Below are 26,560 nucleotides of genomic sequence, written 5' to 3' on the forward strand. Positions count from 1 at the left end.
TCATCTGACGCGGGGGGGTTGAAATATTTGAAGGAAGTACGTTAATAAGAAATTAATTAATTATAAGAAGGGTTAATCAATATAATGATTGCTAGACTGGTTATTGAATTTGAAGATTTGGTGTAATTGTTTTAGTCTTAAAGGAAGAATTTGACTCAAATAAAATAATTTTCACTATAAAATAATTATAATATGTATAAGTTAGTATATGGATTAATTCACCTTTTTGTACTAAATCAAGTCGGAATTGGATCCTTGGACTCAATTCAACAAAACCAATCCAACTGTTTACCTGAATCTCATCTAAATTACCAAGACAGTATTCAATTTGGGCAAAGTTGGTGAATGCAAAATCCTTGCAATTTTCAAATTAACCCTAAAATCAACTTTTCAAATCAATTGACAAACGAGAATTGAGGAATCTTCAATCGACGATGCAAGAAACCCACCAACGCTGCCCTGTTAACTACCTTTGTATTTTCAAGCCTTCCCTAATTGCAATTTGAATAACGTGCTCTATAATATGTTCAAGTAAAGATGTTTATTTAATCACTTTCACAATATAAACGAGTTTGGAATCTAAGGCACACAAGCCAGTGGCATTGAATTTGAGAGAAACAAGCCATAATGTTAACCTGAATAATTACTTTGTGGAGGAGGTGCTCGCTGGAATGGATGAGATTCATTTTCAATGGACTTGGCTAAAGGTTTGTCACACGCAACACGCTTGAGTGGAATTCCAAACTCGGCTTAAGAACATATGTTGGCACATTCAGCATCTCACTTTGACAAAGAAGCAGGTACTTTTTTCCTTTTTTCTTTTTTCCTGTTATACTATCTAGAAATGTATGTATGCATGTAAACATGGACATGTGGATGTGTTTGATTCAATTTTTCAAGGTTGATATAGTTCTTGGATGTTTGGTGTGGTTTGTGTCACATTATTGGATGATTCATTCAAATGATGTCCTGGTCTGGTAAGAATTAATGGTCATGAATCTGTTATATCATCCTAGAATTTAATTTAGGACATAGTTTTTGCAATATTGTGTTTGTACATTAGACAATTTTGTGTTTATGTTTAATTAAAATAAGAAGGAAAACATAGATGATATTACAAGGGAGCAGTTAGATATATGCATAAAATAATTCAAACTGTAAAAACAGACCGATCATTCAATATTTGTGTTTTGATTTGGTTTAAGTTTGAAAATAGTTTTGTTTTGGCTGAAAACATTTTACGATTTGGGCTATAGTTTGGACAATTTTCAAATTGAGTCAAACCATAAACCCTTATACTCACACATATACATATACATGTACATGTCTTTTAAGGAATTGATATGTGTTTGTAAGTCATATTAGAATGGTTGATAACTATAATTTTGTCTGACTTGTTTTTGTTGTCAAAACTGAGCTCTATATGTGTAAGGAATGCTAAATTTTTTAAGAAACTTTAATCAATGACATGCAACATTTATTGATTAGGCTTAATTTGATTATTATCATTATATGTGATTGTTGTTATATCTCAACCTCTTAGTTTTGGTTCAAAGCACGATTGAGATTGAGATTGTTATTATAAAAGGGGCCAATTTGTTTGAGTGTATCTAAAGATTAGATATATAGAGCTACTAATTAAGATTCAAAGTTTTCACATCACATCCTTTTGCTTATTCACAATCAACAAGATATTTAATTATGTAGAAAATAATGTATATTTGTAATTCTTGGTATGTTAAGTTTAAGATAGTATTGACACTAAAGATATTTTATAGATAGATAAAGGAATGAAATGTTGAAAATGTGATTGGTAACACATTTTCATTGATACTACTATATATTATTTTATATAGGCCCAAACCATAAGTTAAAGTGGACCAAATTATAATTTTTAGTTTGGTTTGATTTAGTTTGAAGCATAAAATAATTTGTTTTGATTTGAGATTTTACCAAACTGTTTTTTAATTTGATCTAAAAATATTTTAAGTTAGATTGAACCAAACCATGTGCACCCTTGGTAGTGCTGTAAGAAAGTGAATAAGACAAATAGATTACTGTCTTTCATGAAACTAATGTGGTACAAAGTATTGGACTAATGTGATAAGAATGAAAAATCATCTTGTTGAAACTCATGATCAAGTTAAGTCATGTAATAAGTTCTCAAATATGTTAGCGATGAAATTTCAAAAGATATTGGTAACAATGAAAAAAGTTAATAATGATAATAGTGATTTAAAAAAAAAAAACAAGATGTTAATCCGTAAGAGTGAAATTGATAATTTTCTTACTAAAAAAAAAAGGGGAAGTGGTTTTAAGGGAAAAAAAAAAAAACTTAAAATGAAGGTGTAAAGGACATGGATAATAAATTTTAAGACATATATAGATGTCTTAATGGTAATCCATTACTATTTAATTTGGTGAAAAGTCCTTTTTTTTTGTTGTTGTCATGTTAAAGCTAATGAGTGTCATTATGAAAGGGGATTGAAACTTCCTACTTATCGTAAAACAAGAGTTTTTTGTTTAAAGAAAGAGGTTGAACTTGTGGGAGAAATGGTAGATTCCTCCTTAGCGAAAAAAAAAGGTATATTACTTATTAACTAGCTTGTTACCAATCGTAACTCTGAATTTATCAAAAAAAAAGTTCAAACAATATTTGAGTTATTTGATAGTGTTGTGAAAAAGACAGAGGAAAAGTATGTTGTACAGATAATAATTGAAGGGACATCCAATTAGATAACCGCTAGTAAAAATTTGAAAGAGAAAAGGAGAAAGCTATTTTGGTCTTCTTGTATGGCTCATTGTTTTCACTTGATTGTTGAGGTTATTTGAAAGACCTCGATATTTTATGATACTATTACAAAAACTAAACAAGTCACAAATTTCATTTATATGCATACATGTGTACTTAATTTATATAGAAAATTTGCAAATGATAAAAAGTTAACAAAACCAATAATAACATGATTCGTAACTACTTTTATTACGTTGAGTTGCATTATGAATAGAAAAATAGCTTTTAGATCCATGTTTACATCATAAACATGGGCAAATAGTATACATGCTACTGCAATTAAGGGAAAAAGTGGAGGGTATTATCTTGAGTGATTAAGGATTTAGGAAATCCATACACTTTGGCTTGAAATGTGTGAATCCTCTAATGAATGTGTTTTGAGTTTAAAGATGATGATGTGAAATCGAAAATAGGATACATGTATGAAATCATGAGTAGAGCAAAGAATCAAATTGCATAGAATTTCAACTATGTGAAACATCAATATAGGCAAATATAGAAGGTCATTAACATTAGTTGGAATTTTCAACTCTATAGGCAACTTCATGCCACGACATACTACTTAAATCTTAATTAAGTATAAATATTTTTTTCTTTAATTCATAAAAAGAATTGTTTGAAATTTTGAATTTAAAAATCTAATTATATTTCATTATATGTTAGGTATTATTATGATCCAAACTTCAATCTAAACAAAAAAGTTAAAACTGGATATAAGGTAATTGAGAAGATGTGTTCAAACACGGAAATAAGAATTAAACTTGATACTCAATTTGAAAAGTTTAAATGAGCAATAGGATTATTTGGTATGGATATGACTAGAGTAACAAGAGATAAAAAAACAATGAGTATATTTTATGCGTATTACTTTCTTCTTTGTTTTTTAATATAACTTACTAACATACTTTAGTTATATGTTTGTTACTTTTTACAGTTTGAACAACTTTTTGGTTGGACAAGTACGGAAAATAGTATAAATAGTTACAAACATCTGTCATAAAGATCTTAAGTCTTACATGTAGTGTCATAGGACATGAAAGAAATTGAAACATCTTTAAACATGTACATCCTAAGAGAAAGAACTGTCTCCCCCAAGACCATACTCATGGACATGATACTCAAGAGGTAATTATCCAAGAACAAGCTATTGGTTTTCTATTCACCTATTCGCAAATCAGTTTAGAATGATGATAAATTTACTTACTTGGGAAAAGAATGGCAATAAACCAAGAAGATGATATGTTCTGTTAACATTTTCTTCTCTGTTGAGGCATGTATAAGCTAAATATAATCTTTAAATAATAAGATTGTTAAATTTATGATTAAATTTGATTACACAACACCATTCCATTTTATTATTTTTCAAAGAGCCAGAGAAGGAGCGTTTTCTTTTGGTGGGTTAATAGATGTAGTGTTAAAATGCTGGTCCACAGCGCAGCACTTGTCCTTTCAGACTGTCAGATTCTACTCCCTTCTCTCTCTACTAGACATTGTCTCCACCACCCACTACTCTCTGCAAAACTGGAACTCCACTCTTGTCCAACCCAATCACTTCCCTTTAACCCTTCCACTTTTCTTTTCTGAAAATTAAAACTTTTGCATCTTGAAGAAGATGGTGTGTCTGCGATCTAGTAATTTTTTTTTTTGACAGCTTTTTGACGCAGGAGTTTTTACCTCAGCCAACCCCAACGCCTGCTTTTTAATTAGTCGTTTTCACAATTTATTACTAGATTTTGTGAATCATGGCTCATCATTCAATGATTTACCTTGCGCATGCGGCATGCATAACGTTGGCACGTGCTTTCGATCAAATGGGTCAAACTTGGATGTTTAGTCTAGTCTTAGTCTAGTCTTGTCTTGTCGTGATGATATGAGAAAAGAAATGGTTATCAACAAATCCCACTTCCTTTGGCTTTAATAATATATTTTTGATATTCGGTTCCTTCAACAAAACAAGACAAAATATCAAATCACTTCTTTATTCTAGGTTTAGCTTCTATATCGTACCAAGTCCCCAGCTCTAATCATATGACCCTTTCCAAAACACAATATTTTAATATACTGTGAGCAAGTTACATGCACCTTTTAATTCTCTCTCTCCTGACACAAATTAACAGAAGGGTCGTCTATTAATTTATTATTCTAATCTAACTGGTTCGGCGGTAATCATCAAATTCATATTTCATAATTAATGCATGCACCACTAATTCTAACTACGTAGGAAAACCACCGCTGGGATTTTCTGTTGTGGTAGAATAATATACATTTATGGGACGTTTAGTTTGGATAATATTTTATTATCAAAATAGAAAAATCTTGAAGATAGATTATTTAAAAGATTATTGAGTATAAATAATTACTATATTTAATAAAATTTGATAAATATAAATAATTATTATGTTTGATTAAAGGTAATAAAAGATTACTAATAAATTATTTTACTTAAATATCCTTAAATATAATTATTTTTAAATATTTTTTATATTATTTATCATATTAATTAAAAATAAATTTATTTTTATCTCAAAAAATTAATAAATAATAATATAATTATAATAAAATCAAGATTACCTTGGTAACCTTTAAATACTTACGGTGAAAGTGGTAATCAGATTATCACTTATATTACCTGCTACGTCAGCATTAATAATAGAAGATTATTGTAATCTTTTATTACTGACAAACTAAACAAAGGAATAAAAGATAGATTACCAAGGTAATTTAAAAAACCTGGAAGCAAACACCCCTTAGATTTCACAAATTTGTCCGAATAAAATAAGAGTGCGTCCAGCAATGGGGCTTTTTTTTAAGGGGCACGTGACATTTCCCATCCAAAATTTGATGCAAACTTAATATTTCATTAACTAAGATTTGAAATTTTAAATATTTATCTGTTTATTGAATTTTATTATTCTTATTACAAGTAAAATTATTATTTAAAAATTTTATTTAAACTTATATTTTATGATTATCTTAAGTTTTAAAATTTTATTTTTGCCCTCTAACCTTATTTTTTTGAAGTTTAAAAAATTACTCCCCTCCCCTGAGATCTAAGGTTCAACTCTCATATTTTTTCCATCTACTTGCCACCTTGCTTTTTGAAAAATCTCAAATTCATCCTTCTTCAGTTTCAGTTTCTGATCATCATTGGCATGCTTCTCCATCATGGCATGCTTTTTCTCCGAGATCAAGCTGTTAGCATCCTTCTCCCTCCTATGGTGACTCCCGTCGACGCAAAATGGGGTTGAAATCAAACGAGAGATCTCGCTCAATTTCAACCCCATTTTGCATTGATGGGAATCACTAGAGAGGAAGGCTAATAGTAGCAAAGTGGAGTACGTTAGACCTACTTTATCTCGATGGACGACAGCGACAAGAAACCTAGAAGGAGGCGCTCGACGACAACATTAAGATGAAGAAAAATCACGTTTGGAGGTTGTCGAGAAGAAGCGAACTCACTAGAGACTAGTACTAAATTTGACAACGACTCAACGTTTAACAGATTGGTGGCCAGAGAATGAGGGGACGATGTCAAAAACATAGCAACAACTGGAATAAGAGATTGAGGTATGCACCGACAATTTTTATAACCTTGGGGTGCTAGCAGACAGAGAGAAAAATATATGTGGGGTTTTGAAAATTTGCCAAGAAAAACCTATAACTTGGGGGAAATAGTACGTTTTGAAACCTAAAGAAAAAAGGTAATACGGCAGGGAGGGGGTTTTGGGGGGGGGGGGGGGGGGGGGGAGATAGTTTTTCAAAACCTAAGGGATAATTTAAAATATGAGTTTAAATAAAATTTTTAAATAATGATTTTATCCCTGAAAATAATAATAAAATTCAATAGATAAGTGAGTGTTTGGATTTTCAAAACATAGTGGGTGACAAGACGATTACATTAAACCTTGGGTGGGAAATTGTCATTCGGCTTTTTTTAAGTGCATGGACCTTCAGATTTTTGGCGGGGACACTAAAATGTATTTTATTAAATTTAAATGTTTTAAATATTATAATTTAATTTTAAAAAATATTTAAAAACTTATAAATCAATCTCTAAAATATTTTCAACTTCTATATATTTTGAAACTATTATATGACTCAAATAGTTATAATATAATATTTATTCTTATAATTTATTACATTCTGTTTAATTCTTTAAAGGTGTAACAATCATTTTTTAAATTATTAAGGTGATAGAAATGGTATTTCACAAAAATAACCAAACTTTTTTAAATTGCTAATAATCCTTAAAAATTTTTAAAAAGATCCTAATATTTTTAAAAGTTAAATTATTATCCCTCTTGGTAATCAGAGATGATGTATATAGCAACGTATATTGTGGTACATGTGAGAGATGATCCTTCACAGAAAAGTCCAATAATAGAAGATTTTCTCTGCCTGTCTCATTCCCTTGTTGCTCTTCATTATTTAAGTTTTTCTGTTTGTAGATTAGAAGATTTTAACACTTGGCTTCAGAGCACTAATCATGTCTCGTTGATATCTGATCAGACTGAACATGGCATTATTAAGTAACATGAGATTTCACTTGAAAAACAAGGGCAATTACGGACTGCCGTCATGTCAATCTTCAGTAGTTCTTTTTTTTTTTCCCCCCTTTTGTCCGTTCCCTTCTTTGGACTGGTATGGCCTTCCAGTTGGCACTATTGTTTTTGCGGCTAATAAAAGGTCAAGTTTTTATTTGAAAAAAATGAAGAAGAAGAAGAAGCTGTTAAATTCATAACTTGGATATTCATATCGGAAATGATAAGACTAGCGTGAGTTTTCATTAAGATAGTGCTTGCTTAATTATGATTTAAGCATGGGAAGGAATATTGGATCACCAGGCGCTCTCATAATCCGCCTAATAAAATGGGATTGTGGTTCATGACTTCGATCATTTTCACATAATTGTAATTCCAGATTTTTATTTTTAAATTAAAAATTTTAAGTGAGTTGAATTATTTTGTTTAGGCTAAATTAGTTATATTAAATAGATAAAATATCAATTTAATGATCGACTTATAATTATTATGTAAATATAAATTAAGAATTTAATCTTGATATATTGACAATAAATTTTAAACAATTACTTTCATTATCAGACATATTTCATCTTTATCACTCGAGTTACTCTTTCAACAAGAGGAGATCTAGTCTTTTTGAAAATAGGTCTGGATCCACTCTTAAACTAAAAAATATTAAAATAAATTATATTAAATTATATGATAATATTTTATTATTTATATATAAAATTAGATTTATTATTTATACATATAATAGTGTATAAAGTGAAGTAATTTAATGAATTGAAACGGAGATTCTTTGGTGTGTGTGAACATGAGATCAAGTTTGTTCGAACTCTATTCAAATGAGTTTGAAACGAGTTATACTCAAATGAGTTTGAGTTTTACGGTGTTTAATTTATTAAACTCACGAACTTAAAAATTTTAAAACAAAATAATATTATTTTAATTAATATATACTATTTTAATAATAAATTAATTAAAAATTCAATTTGAATCCGATACTTTTAAAATAAATTAAATTGAAACTTATTTGAAATAAGTTTGAAGAGACTCAATCAAGATGAGTTTAAATTCAATAAATGGGACCATAAGAAAAGTGAGCATATTAACGTTCATTTACTTCGTTATTAATTTGTAAGTCCAAAGAGTTGGTTGTATAATTGCACTGAAAAGTTAAAAGTTGGGGGTGGGCCCATTTCTGATCCTGGATGAGATATTTTTCTTTGATACTGGAGACAGCTTCTTTGACAAATTTTCAAATTTTCACGTCATGGTTTCCTTGACTAAGTCTAAAAAATGTTGGGTTTGGGCATTATTTCTGGAGTGGGGAGTGAGAGTCTTTTGTCCAATATTGTTGATGTCTGCCGAATCTGACTAACATACCACCAATTATTGGGCCCTCTCATTCAACTATATTTGTCCTTGTCTTCAACAACTTAATATTATTAGAGGCTTGGAATATGTTGCATCTTTGTAGGACGCAATTTGATTTAGTCGCATCACTTCATGCAATTTATTTTTTGTTTTCGATACAGACATGACATCTTCTTGTCCGTTTTTAAGAAAAATAAAATCCTAGTTTTATTGGGAGAAGGCACATAAAAAAGGGTGGACTTATAAGATGGAAAGTTTAGATTTAAATTCTTTTAACGACATATTAAAATAAAATTTTTAATTTATCTGATTTAGTGATTATAAATTCGATTATTAAACTTGTGATTTTAACTACTCAATATGAGTAGTTTTACCTCGAAGAGATAGTTCGACTTTAGGTGAGAATTGAGATCCTCGTACAAAATAAATGAGGCAGAGGTGTGGGCCTAGGCCCGAGGCCAACTTGATTTGGGTTTTCCTTGCGTGGGAACAAGGATAATCCAAAAAAAAAACCTTCCCTACACACGTCTTTCTTCACAGCTTCTACTCTTCCAATTCGTTATACCTAAACAAGCTACTCCGAAGAGGAATAAATAATTAACAAAGAATTCAGGCCATTTCAAAGAAGGTTTTTGAGTAGTTCATTAACAATTTTTTTTTTTCCTTTTTAACAGAGTATACTCAATTGCCCAATTATCTGCCATCAAGAAGCATAAGTTAGAAAGCATAAAATGTGCCCCAGCAAGGACGTAGCCAAGATCTAAACATAGGAGGATCACAAAGACTATATATCAAACATATTATAGCATTGATATACTATACTGAGTATACCATGCATTGAAATATCGATATTCATTTTTATTTTTATTTGTGAAATGGAATATTTCACTTTATAAAGTTAATTTTAAAATAATTCCAGAAGCCATAGTATAAATCATATAAACATATACTTCAAAATTTCTTCTACTTTTTATTTTGAAATTCAGAGTCATATTGTAACCTCCCTACTATATTTGGGTTGGTTCATGCATGCTATCTATTTTATTCTACATTCTTGTCATAAACATAGATGACAAATAATGCAATCTAATTTGTTTGTATTGAAAATAATAAGATGCATTGAAGTATGCAACATGGACATATTTGGTGAGAAATGCTATGTGGCCCAATTTTGGTATACAATTTAGATATTCAGATAATATATCATCATGTAATTAGGTGTCACTTTATCTTTAATTCAAAATCGTTTAATTACATAAATGACAACAATATGTAAAATATTATCACATACATAATAACAAAATAATAATTTTTTATGTTTGGTGACAAAATAAATGCAAGTTCTTATGTCACTGCAATCCTCTTTTATCTTTGAAGATGCAGTTTGTTAATGTCTCCATGTTTTCTAAAAGACTGAACAAATAAATCACAAATTGTCGCGGCAGTTTATCCAAATCCAGCAGTTAGAGATTTGGATGGATCTCTAACATGAGAAGTTGAGCCCTTTTGCAATGACATTGGGGAACTAGGTTCTTCTTCATGAGCCTCCTCTTGATTGTCTGCTCAATTGTTGTTTATAGTTCCACATGTTCAGTTTTACCATATGCACCTCACCCATGTTCTCTAATGGATTGACAGTCATCTCTCTTCTGACAAGATTATGTATGAGATAACATGTAGTAATAATAATGATGCATTTTATGCAAGTCAAAACATCTCTCAACAACATTTCTTGCAGATACGTGTTTCATGTTAAAATATTCTTCTTTGTTTTAAACAGTGAGGCCTATATAATGCATCTCTAAATACCCCTTAAGTTAGAGGCTGAACCCTCCTATCTAGGTAACACAAAAATGAACTTCATATCTTGTGATCACACACCTTTCCTATTGCTATATATCTTAGTCTGTTGACTTCAGGAGCACATGTTAATACATGTACCTTCTAAAGCTCCCAAAAAATTGTATATTAAAAAGAAAAGAAAAAATAGATATACCTTAGGATTTCAGATGGTATTCTATAGTATAAGAACTTATTCTAACATATAACATACCTTAATCCATTTACATTTCGGATCAGTGCAACCGTCCAGCCCTGGAAACAATAAACTATCATGCAACCGTAGCACTCCATTTAACATTGAGTTAAAGTATCTACTAATGGTCTCATCCGATCTATAAAATCTACTACTGGTAGTACAAGTCTTTACTTGATGAGAAAGTACATGTAAGAAATACAAACCTGTTCTTCAACTGTCACCAAACAATCCTTCTTCATATTTCCATTAGTATGAAGTAATTCACAAACTAAATAATGTAATCAAGTTTCATTTTTAACAAATGTTCAACTTTTCAACATTTTCCTATGATAATGTGTTTGGACAAGGTCACATGTCAATGATAGCATCATCAGAGCCAAACTCATCAATTCCAAATGCCACATTCGCAACTAAGAAAAATAGAATCTGTTTTAAAGTAGTTGTTATTTTAGAAATTGCATACCAATGGGATTGAATTGATGGCACCAACAACAATTAATTCCAAACAACAAAAATCGCCCTCCATTCATATTACACTCTTCTCTCTATTATCAGTCTAATAAATTTGTGTTGGTTGAGGAAAAAGGATGATATATCCCTGCAAATGACCCAAATTACCACCACCAATAGCAACTCTAAGATTGATAAAATTGTGTTTGCTGAGCAAAAGGAACGATATATCATTGCAAAATACCCAAATCTGAAGATACTCCCACATGATCAGCACCACCAATACCAACACTAAGAGCTGGATTCAGACTCTAGTCAAAAGATTATGGTTGGTTCAAAGGTTGAATTGCAGCTAAAGACAAAAAACCACCACAAAGTTCTAGTTGTTGGAGAATCTAGAAGAGATATAGACCTCTATGTTTGGTCGATCCAGGTCAAGTTCAAAGTTGGAGGATTTGAGATTGCCTGGAATTGTCATTATTTTGTTCTAGTTGTTGGTTTTGGTTTTGGGTGAAAGAATTGGTGGTTGAACTGATGCTGTGTGGCGATGATGATGTGATGAGATGGGGTGAGTGATGGCGGAGAGCGACGGATGTAGAGTGTTAAAGGAGGAAGCGCAACATGATGGTGAACTGCTGTGGCATGAAGCAATGGTGGTGAAAGGTATCGAAAATCTGATGAAAATGGCAAGCAATGGCGCTGGGTTCGACCACAAGTGAGCTACTTGCAGAATTCCTGTTCAAACATGGTGGGTGTTGTATTGTATTTTACATTGGACTTCACTTGGGCACCAATATGTATGTATGATTTGGGTAATAAGTATTGCCATGTTTTTGTAAAGGCACAATCAATATTGTGTAAGTGTGACAATAAGCTTTAGAGTTAATAATTGCAAAATGAAGTATTACTTGGTTGATTCAGAGGAAATCAGAAACTAGGTCTTATTTAAAGCACAATTACATACACCCAGAATTCTAAAATTGAAAATCAATATATAATCTATGGTGCTTCGAGAATTGTTTCACCTGTACTTCCATTTGGTGAAGTTCCTTTGGCTTCCATTAATCTCCACATGTACCAAGCCCCAACAGACCTGTAGGGCCTCCACTTCTCACAAACCTCTTCCATTTTCAAAGCCCCTGGCAACTCTTTGAATCCATACAGAGCTTGCACTCCTTTTCTCACTCCCAAATCACTGACCGGTAAAACATCAGGCTTGTGCAGTGAGAACATCATAAACATGTGAACAGACCACGGGCCAATACCCTTCACACTCGTCAACATTTTGAAAAGCATCTCATCGTCCATTTGAAGAATCAAATCATCCGATAAAATCCCCTTCATATACTTGTCTGCTAGGTCATGAATGTAGCTCGCTTTTCGAAACGAAACTCCCAATTCACGTAGCCGTTGAGCTGAGATGGATATAACTGCATCAGCAAGGACCTTATCTTCGCCCCCAAGCAGGGAGAGGAAACGATCGTAGATTGATTTCGCAGCCTTGTAGGCCAGTTGCTGATAGAGTATACTCTTAACGAGAGACAAAAATGGCGTTCGACCAGACTCAAATGAGGGTGGACGATGTGTGTCTATGAGGGTTGCTAAAAGAGGATCTGTGCCGCGTAGATATTGCAGAGCGAGGTCTATTTCGCCATCGAATGTAAGCGGCTTAACAATTTTGGGCGAATTAACAGGATTGTCGACAGGATTAGGAGGGGCGTGGGTAATAAGTTTTCGGATTTTTCGGGGACGAAATGGAATCCTGGAGGAGGATGTTGGGTTTTGAGAGATTTTGTCTGCAGTGTTGCTGGTCCGAGATGGCCTCTTCATCATCCGTGGAAGAGTTTTTGCTAGGGTTTTCTAGCGACGATGGCAGCAAGGATTCGGATGAACAATACCCCCGCCCGTCGTTTTGTACAATTGGAAGGATTGTGGCGGCGTCAGATCCGGTTAACAAACGGTGAGGTTACAACGTTTCTGGCTTAGTATAATATTATCATTATTATTTTTGGTCAAAAAACTTATTTCCACCAAGTCAAATACTCACTTTTTAATTTTAAAAAATCTAAACATAATCTTAAACAAATTTTTATTAAAATTTTTAGTTATAATTAATAGTAAAATTGTTATTTAACAATAATATTTAAAAAATAAAAGTTTATATTATTTTATTTTTTTATTTAAAAAATTAATAATTTCTTCTAAAATTAAGTTTTAAAATATGATATTTTCCCATACTTAAGGTTTAAATTTTCATCAACTATTTTCCAACAAACAATGGCTAATCTCTCTCCTTCCAACACTTCTCTCTAATTGATGATATTTAGATTCTATCAAATCTAAATGTTTTTGATCGGAGGGATAGAATCTAAACATTGTTAGTCGAAACAAAAGTGTCAAAGGAAAAGATATCGTCAAGAGAGAGAGAGATCAATCATTATTCATGGAAAAATCGCCAACAAAAATTGAAAACCTAAGTGGGGGCAAAAATGTCACATTTTAAACTTAATTTTATGAAAAATTATTAGTTTTACAAATCAATGGAGTAAAATGATATAAAATTTTATTTTTTAAAATATTATTATTAAATAACGATTTTATCCTTAATCTTAACTAAAAATTTTAATAAAAATTTACATATAAATAGGTATTTAAAATTTTTAAAATTGGAGGATGCAACTATAAACTTTCACTATACCTTAAATAGAAACAAGTTTTTTGACCTTTTTTTAATCAATCAAATAATATTTTTCCCCTTAAAACTAAAGTTTATTTTTTAAAATTAAATTAAAAAATATTAATGTTACCATTAATGATTTTAAAAAATTAAGAAATAATAATATCACTATAACAAGTTTTAAAGACTTATACATTAGTATCTAAAATTATTTAAAAACTTAAAATTTTCACATTCCTAGTTATCTCACTTATAATCTTAAAGATTTAAAATATTATAATATTAATTTTTTTATATTAAATTGTAAACTGTATTTTAATATTAATTTTCCATGGGTAGAACAAAATTCTCCACTTCTTATATATATATATATATACACAATCTCAAATGGATAATTTGGACAAATTGAGGAGTTGGGACCTTCCTTTCAGCCAAGGCTGCCCAAAACCAGAAAACAATATTCTTCCCTTTCTTTTTATTTTTCCTAGATTCTAGTTTTGCTTTTTATTCTCTTTTGTCCTCCAACTACCCAAGCCTTCTTCAGCCCTGTGGCCTTCCTTTTCCAAGTGGTTCTTACTTCTTGTTGTGCCACTGGCCTCAAAATTTGTTTCTCCAAGTATATGCAATAGCTTGATGATTGTGCTGGGGAGAATTGCACTTGTACTGCAAGAAATGCCATGTTTCTATGGCTTGTAATATGGTTTTCTTGCTATTTACAATTGGGGTTAGGGCTTTGCTTTTATGACTTTTGTGTTATTCTCCCCCAGTATCTCCAATTTTTTTTTCATAATTTAGTACTTCAAATTCTAAGTTTTCAACCGATAAGCTTAACCTGATTGGATCTAGGAATTGCTTTATTAAATCATGTACGGAGGTCTTCTGTAATTTTTTATTCCCCTTTTTAACTGAAAGAATTTATGAATGTTCATTCTTTCGAGTTACTCAGTTTTCATATTTGCATATTGCAGATACTTCCAGTAAATATCAAGAGCCTTGCAGGCAGCATTGCAACGTTGGCAAATTGGCTGGCATCCTGGATAGTTACAATGATTGCTAATTTACATTTGACTTGGAGCAGAGCAGGTAGCTCCCTCTATTTGTCTGTGTTACATGTGTGTTGCAATGGAGGTGCGTATAATTTTTTATATATTTATATATTCATCCTTTGCAAGCATATGTCAGTCTGGCTTCTCATCATCTTTGCTGTATAATTCATGTGTGTTATGGAAAAGCAGGACAAATACTTTATTGTAATTATTATTTTCAAACAATTTTCTAATATTAATTTTTTTATCAATTATATGGGATAAAGGGTTCTTCATTCTACTCGAGAACGCCAAGGATGTTACAAAACACACAACAGTAATGCTGAATTAAAGAAACAGGGAGAGGATCGTTCAGAAAGATGGTGTGAGTTGTCACTTTTGGGATCCCCCTGTATGTTGAGAAGCAAGAAATTGCTTGAGACACCGATTGTAGACACAAGGTCGCTCTAGGTGAACCAAATGACCTGCCTTCTTTATGCCCTGAAATGTAGCATTCTCTCCTATTTGCCTGTAAGTAAACAACCACACTCATCTTAGATTTTTATGGGATTATAAAGTTTTAAAAAATCCATTAACAATTTTCTTTTGCAACTATTTTGGTTGCTTGTTGCAGAAATATTATTGATCATTAATGTAGTTTATCTATCTGTAAACTGACATTAAAATATCTGGATCAACATCAAATTGCTTTCTTTGTTTTGTCGGGTATTGGAGGACCTTGTTAAATGTTCATTTCACATCGAAGCTGGAGCCCGGAGGCTGTTGGCCGGTGGCTTAAATTTAGGAGTTTTCCACAAGAGTAATAAATGCAATTAAGGGTCGTTGACTTACTCTTTCATTTTGTGTGCTAGCTCCAGATTGAATATTTGATCTTTCTCACCCCATAGGAGATGTATTTTCTGCAGGCAACATCAAGTAGTTGGCTAGACTTGAAACATTTTATGGGAAAAATGAGACAACAGAGAAAGGTACTTGTTTAATTTGGTTACCTGTGGAAATTTTGGGATGCTATTGTCTTTGTTACTTATCACCAAAGCCTCCAGGAGTTCAGACCTCTCCTTCCTATTGCTGAACATCACCTGCAATTGCTCTTACACCATATTAATAACAGTCACCAAAACTAAAATAACAAATTGATCCTGGGGTTGCAATTTAGTATGCCTGTTCCACCTGAACCACTATTCTCCTTGATGCGTCTACGGCCTTGTAGCTGGATGGTGAAACCTGGGACCATCCAGTTGCGGATATAATTGAAAAAGGGTCAAGATTGGAATGATAGATGGGTGCAGTTAGTTGAATAAAGGGGACCGTCAATTTCAACATTTAATTCTGTGATATGATTGTTTACTTTTTCTCTCGTCTTATAATCATCTAATCACATGCTATTACATCAAGTTATATGAATAAGTTAGTAAATTTTGTTTGTATATATAATATTATTCAATTACAATTATATGATAGACTTTTTCTAACCATTGATCCCTCCTTATGGTCATAGGTTTCAATCACGTTTTGATACATTAAATAGGCGATGCAAGTTTTAAATAAGACACCAAAAAAGAGTATATCAAGATTTGGCCATTTGGGAGGTCTTAAGTCTTAACAAAAGTGCAAGAACATTATAGCCCTCTCACATCCAACTGACATATATTTGTGTAAGTTGTACCTAACTGCTTTAACTCATGAAAATGGCTAACCAGACATTGTTTAATTTTGAACATTAAACTGTGCTAAGAGATGTCAAAAGAAAAGAGTGAGGACAGAAATTTACAAAATAAGTGCAAATTAATTACCTCAAGGTAATCTTTATGAAGCCGATCAGGGAACCAGAGCTTCTTGTGAGCAGCAACAGAGAGAAGAGCTTTTAAACCCTTAACCGAATCAGGCAACAGTAACTCTGAAGAGGAAGAGAACCCAAGTCTGCTTATTGTTTCATCACTTATAGAATCAGTCATGGCGATGATCGAACCAGACACCACTATTCTTTCAACCAAATTGGGATACAACTCAGCTATCTTAAACACAACCATGCCACCATAACTAAACCCCACTAGGGCACACTTATCCACACCAAGTTTTGCTAAACCCTTAGCCACATTGTGAGCCTGAAAAGCCGGTGATCGATCGGTTTTATTGGTGATGGAGCCACCGAAGAAGAGAAGGTCAGGGACATAAACGGAGTACTTTTTAGTTAAGGCACCAACTTGGAATTGCCAGGTGACAATTCCTTCAGCAGCAAAGCCATGTACAAGAACAACTACCGGTTTGGTTGGTTTGTTCACCTCTTGAACGTTCTTTTGGCCCTTTTTTGGTTTCTTGATGGTTTCACATGGCACCCAAAAGTTCATGACGGTGCCTGGCTCAATCTCTACTATGTAGGGCCGAACGCCAGCCATCTTCATAAGCCCATGCAACAATGGCTTTTGTGCTGCCACAAGGTTAACCATCTCTCTTTCACTAGCTAATTTCCCTTTCCCTCTGTGTATGAATGTATTGTAGGATTCTTGGTTTCTTCTCTTCAAGTGTATCAGAGTTTATAAAGAGAGTCAAAGGTTTGATATTAAACAAGGGCAGGCAGGTTTGGTGGGGGGTTGTTTTCTGTTGCCGCTAAACGAAATGCAAAGTTGGAGTTGGACGAATTTCAAGAAGTAAGTTGAATCGGTGATAGGATGTAGTTGTGGCCCAATGAATCAATAAAATTGGAAATAAATAAATAAACAAATAAATTCATTTTGTATAAATGTTTTATAATTTTTGAGGTTGTTTGAATTTGATCACCTGCACTGCCAACTAAAACATTGACATTCAGATAGATGACGCACATAGAACATAAAAGATTTAGAGAATCATATCTAACTATTGTTTATTTGATTAGGTTGGATAGTTTTATTATTATAAGAAGATATTTGGTTTAGATAATGTTTTATTATCAAAATTGAAAGATATTTATCTAAAACACTAATAGACGTAAATTATTACTATATTTAATAAAATCTGATAAAAATGATCGATATAAATAATTATTATATTTGATTAAAGGTAATAAAAGAATTCTAGTTTTTTTTTTTTAATTTTCTTAAGTATAATTATTTTAAAATATTTTTTATATTACTTAATATATTAATTGAAAATGAAGTTATTTTTATCCTAAAAAATTAATAAATAAATATATAATTATAATTCTTATAAACTTAATAAAGTAATATAAATAATAAAAGATAATGTAACAGAGTAATTTTTAGCTATCCATATTGACATATGAGGGCATGAATGGAAAAAAATGAATGGCTTTCCCATTTTATAAAGGGTTTTTAGACTTTATCAATGAGAAAACAAAAATTATAAATTATTTGATTAAGAGACATCAGTCATAATGTCATATATTCTTAACTAAAGATGTAAATGAATCGGGTTAGGCCTAAGGCCCAAATAGTAATAGGCCTTCGGGTCGAGTTGACCCATTGAAATATAAAAGCCCAAGGCCCAACTCATATAATAACGGGTCTTAATTGGGTCGGATCGGGCTTTAATCGGGCTGGTCCAACTTATTTAATTAATATTTAAAAAAAATTTCATTAAAATTTTTAAACACAAATTAATTTTCAATTATTAAAACCGAGGACTGTACCACTTTCACCTGTTGATGCTCCACCTATTTCACCTTGTGTATCATCAATAATATCATCAGCACCAATATGATAATATTTAAATTGATTGAATTCATTTGACATTAGATCCATTTGTAATATTTTGTAATAATAAAATTAAAATAAAATGAGATTAAAAATATAATAAAATAATTGAGATTGAGAGTTTGAGAAGTTTGTAATTGTAATTGAAAGTGAAAATAAAAAATTGAATAGGTTTTTATAGAGAAAAAATAAATTAATTAAAATTTTTTTAAAAAAAATTAGGTTGGCTTCTGCCATTTGGCAGAATCTGCTTCTGCTGCCTTGTTGCAGAAGTAGGAAAAAAAATAAAAATAAAAATTTTTATTTTTATTTTATAAACAGTGTCGAACCGGATCGAATCAGTTTATGGGTCTAATATTAAAACTCTAAGTCTAACCCAATAGACCCATGGGTCTGGCCCGACACTCTACAGTGTTGGGCTGAGTTTTATCGTACTCGAATTTTTTTTGTACTTCAGATCAGACCTCTATTTAGTCTGACTCAATTGACGTGTCTATTCTTAACTTTAAAAGAAACAACAGAATAGTTTAGAACCCCTTGATTTTGTCTTTTTTTAGTTAATTTAAATCTTAAATTTAATAATTTTACAATGTTAAAAAACATAAAAGAATACCAAAAGCAAATTTTTAAAGGAAATAAAAGAATTAAGAATTAAAAAAATAATGGAAATTTTTATAAATTAAAAAAATTAGATGAAAAGTATAGCTTTTTTTAAATTTTAAATTTTGATAATTTGGATATAATATATTTCATAACAAAGAATAACTTAAATCTTTTTCAGTTTATGAATTTGTATTGTTTTAATTTTTTTTAATTGTTTAAATTTCCAATGGTTTTTTAATTATTGCTCTTCTATTACAAAAGTTCATAATATCCCTCTTAATAAGTAAGGAGAAAAGATCAATTTCAACTTTGATGACATGACGATTTCCACTTTTTATGTTTGAAAAACCCATTTTCCACCCATCAATCAAAGTCTATATGTCATGGTTTTATAGTCAAAGATTAAGTTGTCATTTTATATTTAATATTACTTACACATTTTAGTATTACAAAAAAAATATATTTTCACTTTTAACTACTACTTTTTCTACTGTCTCTAGTTTATGCTCATCATTTTTTTTAATTGTTTTTACATCTTTTAATCAAAGTTCATCATATCAAAATGAGCAACACCAGCCAAGAATCATAGTCTTAATATCCTTTTGTTTCTTCCCTATTTCAACTATCAAAACAAACCCACTTGCATCTAGTTCAAGCGATGCTCAAGAAATACAATCTCATCATCATCAATCGCTTGCAAGTCCATCATCGTTATCTTCTATGTACGATTTATAGTCTTACATATTAAGAAATGAGGAACTCATGCTCATGCTATCGACTATAGGTTGAACTATGTCATTGATACTTACCTTAAAAAAATATTTTTAACCCTAAATTTTGTTTTTATCTTTTTTGTTTAGCCTTTGTGATTCATTAGTGCTAGTTCTTTATGTTCAATCGATTGTTCTTCTACCCCAATGACGAAAATTCTTGGCATTGGTTTCCTTGATAGTCTGTTTATTCCTATCCACAGGGCTCTTCACAGTCAAAGGAGGACTGTTTTCTAATGAGAATGCTTCCTTTATTCTCTTTTACTTGCTAATTTTACATGCATTAAGTACACTGTACCATATACCATTGACCGAAAGAGGACAATCAATTTTGGGACCACAACAGCAATGGTTGCTTGGGTGTTGTCACCAACAACAGATTCAAGTGACGAACAGAAATTTTTATAAATTTCCCAATATTTATTATTATTTAGTTTCCATAAATACAAAATGTTTTTTGACCTTTTCACTAATTTTATAAACAAATTTAACCAATTTTATTAATAAGTTTAACTCACAATATAAAAAACAATAAAATTATATATATATTTTGAATATATAAAAATATATATACTTATATATATTATCTGATGATTGAATAACTTTAAATTAAAAATAAAATATCAATTAATAATATAATTATATATATATTTATTTATAAAATGGAGTGCAAATTTTTATATCCAAGATTGTTTATAACCTTAACAAAGGTTCCTTAGAATTTGATGGTAATCAGGAAGCTTTAGGGATGGCAATGGGGAGGGGCGGGGAGGGGATTTCAATCCCCGTCGCCATCCTCGTAGGGGATATCAATCCTCGTCCCCGCCTCGTCCCCGTTGCGGGGATAAAAAATAATCTTCGTCTCCTCCCCGCGAAGGAAAATCCCCTCCGCATCCCCTCCCCGTCCCCGCGGGGAAAAATCTCCTCCCCATACCCATAAATATAAATTTTAATTCTTTTATATATTTCAATAAATAAAATAAATCATATTTTCTCAAAATATCACTTGCTACAAGAGCTACAAAATATTCTTTGTTATTTTAGTTCAAATATAAAGTTTTCATAAAATCTAATAATATGCAATAATTAATCTCTTCATTAGTAGCTCTTCATGTATGTGATTTAGGGTAATTTTATAATAACATTAAATTTAACACTTTTCATTCACTTCAATTGATTTTATCATGTTTATAATTTTTTTTTTTGTGTAAAACCTGGTGGATTGACTAACTAAGTTTTGAAGTTGAAATAAAATTAATTTGGTGCATTTGCATTTTATGATAATGAGATTCTGGGGTTTTTTTAATATATTAGATTAATAGTTTAGAAATTAGTAAAAGCTAATAATTGATTATTCAAAAATTAGTAAAATTAAAGTTATAGTTTTAATAAATCATAATGTAAAAATTTCTAAAACTTAATAGTTTAAAAATTATTATATTAATATATTAGGTTTAGGGGGTGGGTGGGGCGGGGCGGGGAGGGGCGGGGAGGGGCGGGCATACATGTATCCCCGTCCCCGACCCGTCCTTGATTACGGAAATTTTTTTCGTCCTCATCCCCGCCCCTTTCCCCGTTTTTATCGGAGAATCCCCTCCCCGTTAAGATCGGGGAGGGTCGGGGCCCCTAAAATCGGGTCCAAATTACCATCCCTAGGAAGCTTCCACCCCCAACCAGGGTTGAGGTTGGGCCTTCTTCATATACTTTCTTGTGTTTACCTTTGATCTATAGGGATTGTCTTACTGTAATCAGTATAACATCTAAAATCATCAAAAGAATTTCAATAAAATCCAATGTACTGTTTGATAATAATGACAGAATTTGATTCAATTGATAGTCAAATTAATTGATCGGTGATTAAATTAATTAAGTATTTAAAAATAATATTAAAATTTTGTAAAATTTATAATTAGATATATAATTTCACTAATTTACATTAAAATACGCTTAGTTTGATAATATATATATTCAAACATGATAAATAAGATATTAGTTCAAGTTTTTTAAATAAATTTTTAAAAGAAAATCAATTTTTTTATATTGACCAAGTCAAATCCGATTTAATGCATGGTATAATCGGTTTAGTTAGTGATTGATGATTCAATTAGTTAAATCAACTGATTTGATCCGATTTTAAAAACCATAATAGAAAAAACAAAATTTCCTTAGCTCTTGGTAATTATTTACATTTGTTTAATTCGGAAAAGTTACTGCCCATTCAATCCAATATTTCCTCATTAACTTTTGTGGAAAGAAGAGCCCAAAATAGTCAGAAATATATTGAGAGGTAAACCCATGTTTGTAAGAGTGATATGTAAAATTCTGATAACAACATCTTGCAAAATTAAAAGAAATCGATAAAGGCTAGTAAAATTAATGGAGTACTAAAAATTTTAAAGAGTAGATTTGGATTTTAGTCTCTATCAAATTTGTAAAATCTTAATTTATCAAATATAATAGTTGTTAATTTAATTACTATGTTTATATATTATACGTTTTTAATTATATTCATGGACTTGTAGTTGGTCCAGCCCAAATAAGAAATGGAAGGCCCAGAAAGCCCATTCTGAAGAAACAAATTCTAAATTCAATCATGACGAGGGGAAATTTCTCTTAGGTAAAAACAAAACTAATTTATACCAAAAAGGACGCTGTAATTAGTACCATATCCTTTGACTGTCAGTCATGTATATGCCCCAACAGTTAGCCTCCTCGTTAGCAACTCAAGAAGTGAAAAAACGAAAACACGACAAATTAAATGACTGGTCAAAGTACTTAACCACCCTCAAATTGAACTTACTAAGTTGATTTTTCACATAATTGCAGAAGATTGTCGTAAGGATGCCAGTTGCTTGATGCATTTATGATTGTGTCAGGGAGGAAAACTAAAGATGGCATCCAGATTAAATGTTTTCTTGGGGGAGTTATTATGCTTGTGCCCACATAAATATTAATCTCTGCAATGAATAAGTTGAAACCTCAAAATTTTCCTATTCTTATGATCCTGAGTTCAGAGACTTTTAACTTTGTCAGCATATTGAAAGAGAAAGTAGATCCATTTTAAGCAAAGTTTGCCAAATTCTGAGCTCCTCCCTTTCGCACCCATACTTTCTGGCAAACGCTGCAATTTAACTACAGTGTTGCTTTTACTCAGTACTTGAACTTGCCATTAAATGTTTCTCTGCAACCATCAACTATTCTCTCTTCTCTGTTTAAGACATGAACAGTCCACTTTTACAGAAAATCATATGAAGCTATATCGCATCAGTTAAATCATTTTTTTTCATGCTTACAGAGATTTATCAAAATATTTATAGTGATTAAATTTAGAAATAAAATTGTGGGTGGAATGAGTCAACGGAATTTTGACAGTAGATGATTTTACAACTGTGCAAGAGGCAATTTGGCGCCCTCAAGAGGTGGCTAAAAGAGGAGGCTACATACGAGAACATGGGTTTAACTATTCTCTTATAATAAACCCTGAATTTGATATAAGAGATCCTGTTCGGGTTAAAAATAAAATATTTTCGGTTCTTTTTTTTTTTTTTTCTCTGTTGACAAAGCTAAACAGACAGGACAAAAGGCTCTACTGTTCTCTGAACCCAACAGTGTACTCCGGCTCAGATCAGAAAGACGTTGATGGATGTGGTGATTGGCTGATCAGATTTATCATCAGAATCATATGCTTTGAACCAGCTTCTCAGTGTATGAAATTCAGCAAAACAGTAAACAATGTCCATGACAATATGTTTTTTTTATATATATATATATATATAAAACCTAAACGAATTAAAGGGCACTTTTATAATCAACATCCCTTATCACGACATGGACAACACCATGATCATCATCTACCTCAAAGAAAGGTTTTGATTATACAACTAGTCAAAGGAAAAAGAAAGTTAAAAACCTTAAAAGAAGAAAAGCAAAATAAGGACATATAGTCATCCTATTTTCAATCCATCTATGTATGCCGACGAAGAAAAAAGGAAAACAACTTAAAAGAAAAAGGATTTGACTTGACGAGACATCTTCAACATCATCATCATCGTGATACACAAGAAGTTAATATATGTATTGTCACACTTCCATCGCTTCGTCCATGATCTTGACCGTCGACCTTACTTTTTTTTTCATCTGGTAAAGTCATGGACAAGACTAGGCCTGTCAGTGACATTGAACCTCCAGGAAAGAAAAGGAATGCCTGTTTCAGAATTTTGATCGCTGTCTTCAATGAACCTGAATTCATTCGCCGGTGAAAAACAAGACATTTTTTGAGTGTGTGCGTGATGAACCCACGAATTATTATGATAAGCGTGGTGTGCCTCCACTATTCCAGAGGCGCTTGCGCTTGCACTTGCACCTGTGTTGCTTGCATTTGCTGCCGTGGCTCTTCTCTCTTCCTTCTTGTACCGAATTCCGCAGGCATTGCAAAGAGACTGCATTTAATATCAAATCAGTTAAAAAATGTATCGAAGAAGCAAATCAAATTCAATTGAAAATATGCATGTATACATATATCTACCTTTGGGCCTCTTGGTCCGTTCCTCCAAAGTGGGGTGGAAGTTGTGTCACAGTTAGCACAACGACGAGCGAGGAGAGGGTCATTAGCAGGGTTATTATTGGAGACAGTATTTGCTCCACGGCTGGGCTTATGCGTTTGTGGTGCATAAGGTGCATTTTTGGTCGGCAACAAGTCCGAATAATAGTTTGACATGCAAGAATCAGAGCGTCTTTCATGGCGGATCCGCTTCTCATCGTCTTCGCACAATCGAGTAGAAGGAGTACCCAAAGATAGAGTACAATCAACAGAAGAAGGGGACATAGAAGAATACATGTCTGTTTCATCGAAAGATTTGTAGGTTGGCATCGAAAATGCCATGGAAAATGAATTGCCTTGGCTGTGATTATGAAACAGCCCGCATGAACATTGCCCCGCCATGTTTCCTTGAGAGCTTCTGCACCTATGCATCATTCCTTGATTTCTTCTATCTTCTTTTCCTTGTTAAAAGAATAGTTGAAGAAGAAGAAGAAGGAGAAAGGGTTTGTGTTTATGAAAGTGAGAGAAATTAAAACAGAGAGAAGAAGTAATATAACAATAATATAAACAAGTGGGTGATGGTAAGTTAATTTATAGTTTAAGAAGCAGGCAGAGAGTAGGAGGCAAATAGTAAAAGTGTCGAGGGGAGAGATAAATGTAATAATACAGTGTTTGAAAAATAGATAACATAAAAGAGAGAGCTAAAATGGTAGTAGCGGGGTGAGAGTGAGAAGAGTTGATTGTCTGGTAGCTTTATAAGCTAATAAAATGGCGAAATAACAGTCAGCACCTGCAGTCCACGTTGTCGTGAAATGCAAATAGGGGGATCAGATGCATACGGCATAAGTATATAGTGACAGTGATATAAAGACACAGTGACAGAGAGGGACCCAGAGGGCAGTTTATTATAATATGGCAAGAGTCTATGCAACTGTGATTGATTTATAATAAAGAAATATACGAGAATCGGTGAAAGGGTTGCTGTAGCGATGTTGCGGCCGCTGCTATAACTATTTGGTTCGATCTATAAGCTGAAAGAGCAAAGTAAGTTGATAGATTTCGTTAAAAATAAAGAGAAAAGGGGTGGAGGCGCTGTTAACAAGGCTAAGGGGAGGAGATGGTTGGTCATTGGTCAGTCAAAAGAGCCCACGTGACTAGGGGGAACAGTCTTCCATGGATCTGCCTTCTCCGATCACGAGGACACCCCCTCCCTCCACTTCTCTTAACATCTGTCCGCATCCGTATCTCTGCTCTGTCACTGCCACCCTCCCAAGGAAAATGGAATACTTTCTCTTTCTCATTCTCACGCGCCTTACAAATGGCATTCGTCACAGGGTCAAATTTCTAACTTGCCTACACAGTATCTCCGAAATTGTCTTCTTAAAAATCAGACTCGTACATGTTTACATTATACCTTAGAATTATTGGTTTCGCCGTGTTTTAAACTTAGCAGGGACTGATTTCAGTTCTCAATCAATTTGTGTCAAAATAACTTCGTTCTCATTTAATGCATCCTTTACTTAGATGGCGCATGTCCTTTGGTTAGGGTGTCCCCAATAAATAACAATATACCTATAAAAACGAATAATCACGTATACTTATTCTTAAATATGTCTATCAATCGTTTTTGTCAAAACTTTTATCACACTTAGGCTTGGATATGATCTGAGTCGATTCATTTTTAAAAACTAATTTAATTCAATTTAATTTGATTTAAATTTATTTGATTAAAATTTAAACTGAATTTGAGTTAAAAAATTTGACCGATTTTTTAATTCAAATTAAATTTGAGCCAAAAGATATATGGTTCAATTTAGTTTAAATTCACAATTTGAATCAATAGTTTAAATTCATAATTCAATTCTGTTCGAATTCAGTAGTTTGAATTGACAGTTCGAATTTATGATTTGAATCAGAAATTTTGAATATTATTTAAATAAAATTATGTCATTTTGTTAATAAACTACAAATCCGAATCATATATTTGAACTATCAATTCTAACAATTAATTAAAGTTAAACTAAATTATGAATTTGAATTATTGATTTAA

At 31.9% G+C, this 26,560-nt stretch overlaps 3 protein-coding genes and 1 long non-coding RNA gene across 8 annotated transcripts; 1 reads left to right on the forward strand and 3 right to left on the reverse strand.

The window, feature by feature from the left end:
* Nucleotides 1-10,036: 10,036 nt before the first annotated feature.
* On the reverse strand, nt 10,037-13,159 carry LOC123207346 (DNA-3-methyladenine glycosylase 1-like). 4 transcript variants are annotated; one of them, XM_044624726.1, is made up of 3 exons: nt 12,208-13,159; nt 10,748-10,788; nt 10,037-10,340 (listed from the first exon to the last, which is right to left on the reverse strand). In XM_044624726.1, the coding sequence occupies exons 1-3, from the start codon at nt 13,013-13,015 to the stop codon at nt 10,305-10,307; spliced, it is 885 nt and encodes a 294-aa protein (XP_044480661.1). In that variant the 5' UTR covers nt 13,016-13,159; the 3' UTR covers nt 10,037-10,304. The 4 variants fall into 4 exon arrangements, with proteins under 4 accessions (XP_044480661.1, XP_044480660.1, XP_044480663.1 ...); XM_044624725.1 differs by having other exon boundaries at nt 10,037-10,343; XM_044624728.1 differs by lacking the exon at nt 10,748-10,788 and having other exon boundaries at nt 10,038-10,340; nt 12,208-13,158.
* A 1,122-nt stretch (nt 13,160-14,281) lies between these two features.
* Nucleotides 14,282-15,280, forward strand: LOC123207356. The gene is made up of 3 exons (XR_006500315.1): nt 14,282-14,725; nt 14,828-14,942; nt 15,172-15,280. It is a non-coding gene; the product is annotated as an uncharacterized LOC123207356 (long non-coding RNA).
* LOC123207355 (monoacylglycerol lipase ABHD6-like) lies at nt 15,081-17,549 on the reverse strand. Of its 2 annotated transcripts, XM_044624737.1 has the most exons (5): nt 16,699-17,549; nt 16,076-16,129; nt 15,895-15,984; nt 15,737-15,804; nt 15,081-15,413 (listed from the first exon to the last, which is right to left on the reverse strand). In XM_044624737.1, exons 1-5 carry the CDS (start codon nt 17,350-17,352, stop codon nt 15,278-15,280), a joined length of 1,002 nt encoding a protein of 333 aa, XP_044480672.1. In that variant the 5' UTR covers nt 17,353-17,549; the 3' UTR covers nt 15,081-15,277. The 2 variants fall into 2 exon arrangements, with proteins under 2 accessions (XP_044480672.1, XP_044480673.1); XM_044624738.1 differs by lacking the exon at nt 16,076-16,129 and having other exon boundaries at nt 16,699-17,542.
* Nucleotides 17,550-23,752: 6,203 nt separating this feature from the next.
* LOC123207360 (GATA transcription factor 18-like) lies at nt 23,753-25,213 on the reverse strand. The gene is made up of 2 exons (XM_044624743.1): nt 24,496-25,213; nt 23,753-24,409 (listed from the first exon to the last, which is right to left on the reverse strand). The coding sequence occupies exons 1-2, from the start codon at nt 24,943-24,945 to the stop codon at nt 24,104-24,106; spliced, it is 756 nt and encodes a 251-aa protein (XP_044480678.1). The 5' UTR covers nt 24,946-25,213; the 3' UTR covers nt 23,753-24,103.
* Between the last annotated feature and the right edge of the window lie 1,347 nt (nt 25,214-26,560).

Source organism: Mangifera indica, unplaced genomic scaffold (genome assembly GCF_011075055.1).
Source record: "Mangifera indica cultivar Alphonso unplaced genomic scaffold, CATAS_Mindica_2.1 Un_0073, whole genome shotgun sequence".
Taxonomy (NCBI): domain Eukaryota; kingdom Viridiplantae; phylum Streptophyta; class Magnoliopsida; order Sapindales; family Anacardiaceae; genus Mangifera; species Mangifera indica.

Bases quoted from the DNA above. Each gene is read 5' to 3' on its own strand.
- LOC123207360 (XM_044624743.1), bottom strand. From the start codon at position 24,945: ATGATGCATAGGTGCAGAAGCTCTCAAGGAAACATGGCGGGGCAATGT. The intron at 24,410-24,495 runs GTAGATATATGT...TATTAAATGCAG, and splicing joins ACGGACCAAGAGGCCCAAAG to TCTCTTTGCAATGCCTGCGG.
- LOC123207355 (XM_044624737.1), bottom strand. From the start codon at position 17,352: ATGGTTAACCTTGTGGCAGCACAAAAGCCATTGTTGCATGGGCTTATG. The intron at 16,130-16,698 runs GTAATTAATTTG...GGATGGTCCCAG, and splicing joins TTCATAAAGATTACCTTGAG to GTTTCACCATCCAGCTACAA. The intron at 15,805-15,894 runs GTAACCAAATTA...TGTTGCCTGCAG, and splicing joins GCATCCCAAAATTTCCACAG to AAAATACATCTCCTATGGGG.
- LOC123207346 (XM_044624725.1), bottom strand. From the start codon at position 13,015: ATGATGAAGAGGCCATCTCGGACCAGCAACACTGCAGACAAAATCTCT. The intron at 10,789-12,207 runs GTGAAACAATTC...TATTGTTTCCAG, and splicing joins TTCACCAAATGGAAGTACAG to GGCTGGACGGTTGCACTGAT. The intron at 10,344-10,747 runs GTATGTTATATG...TAATCTTGTCAG, and splicing joins CGAAATGTAAATGGATTAAG to AAGAGAGATGACTGTCAATC.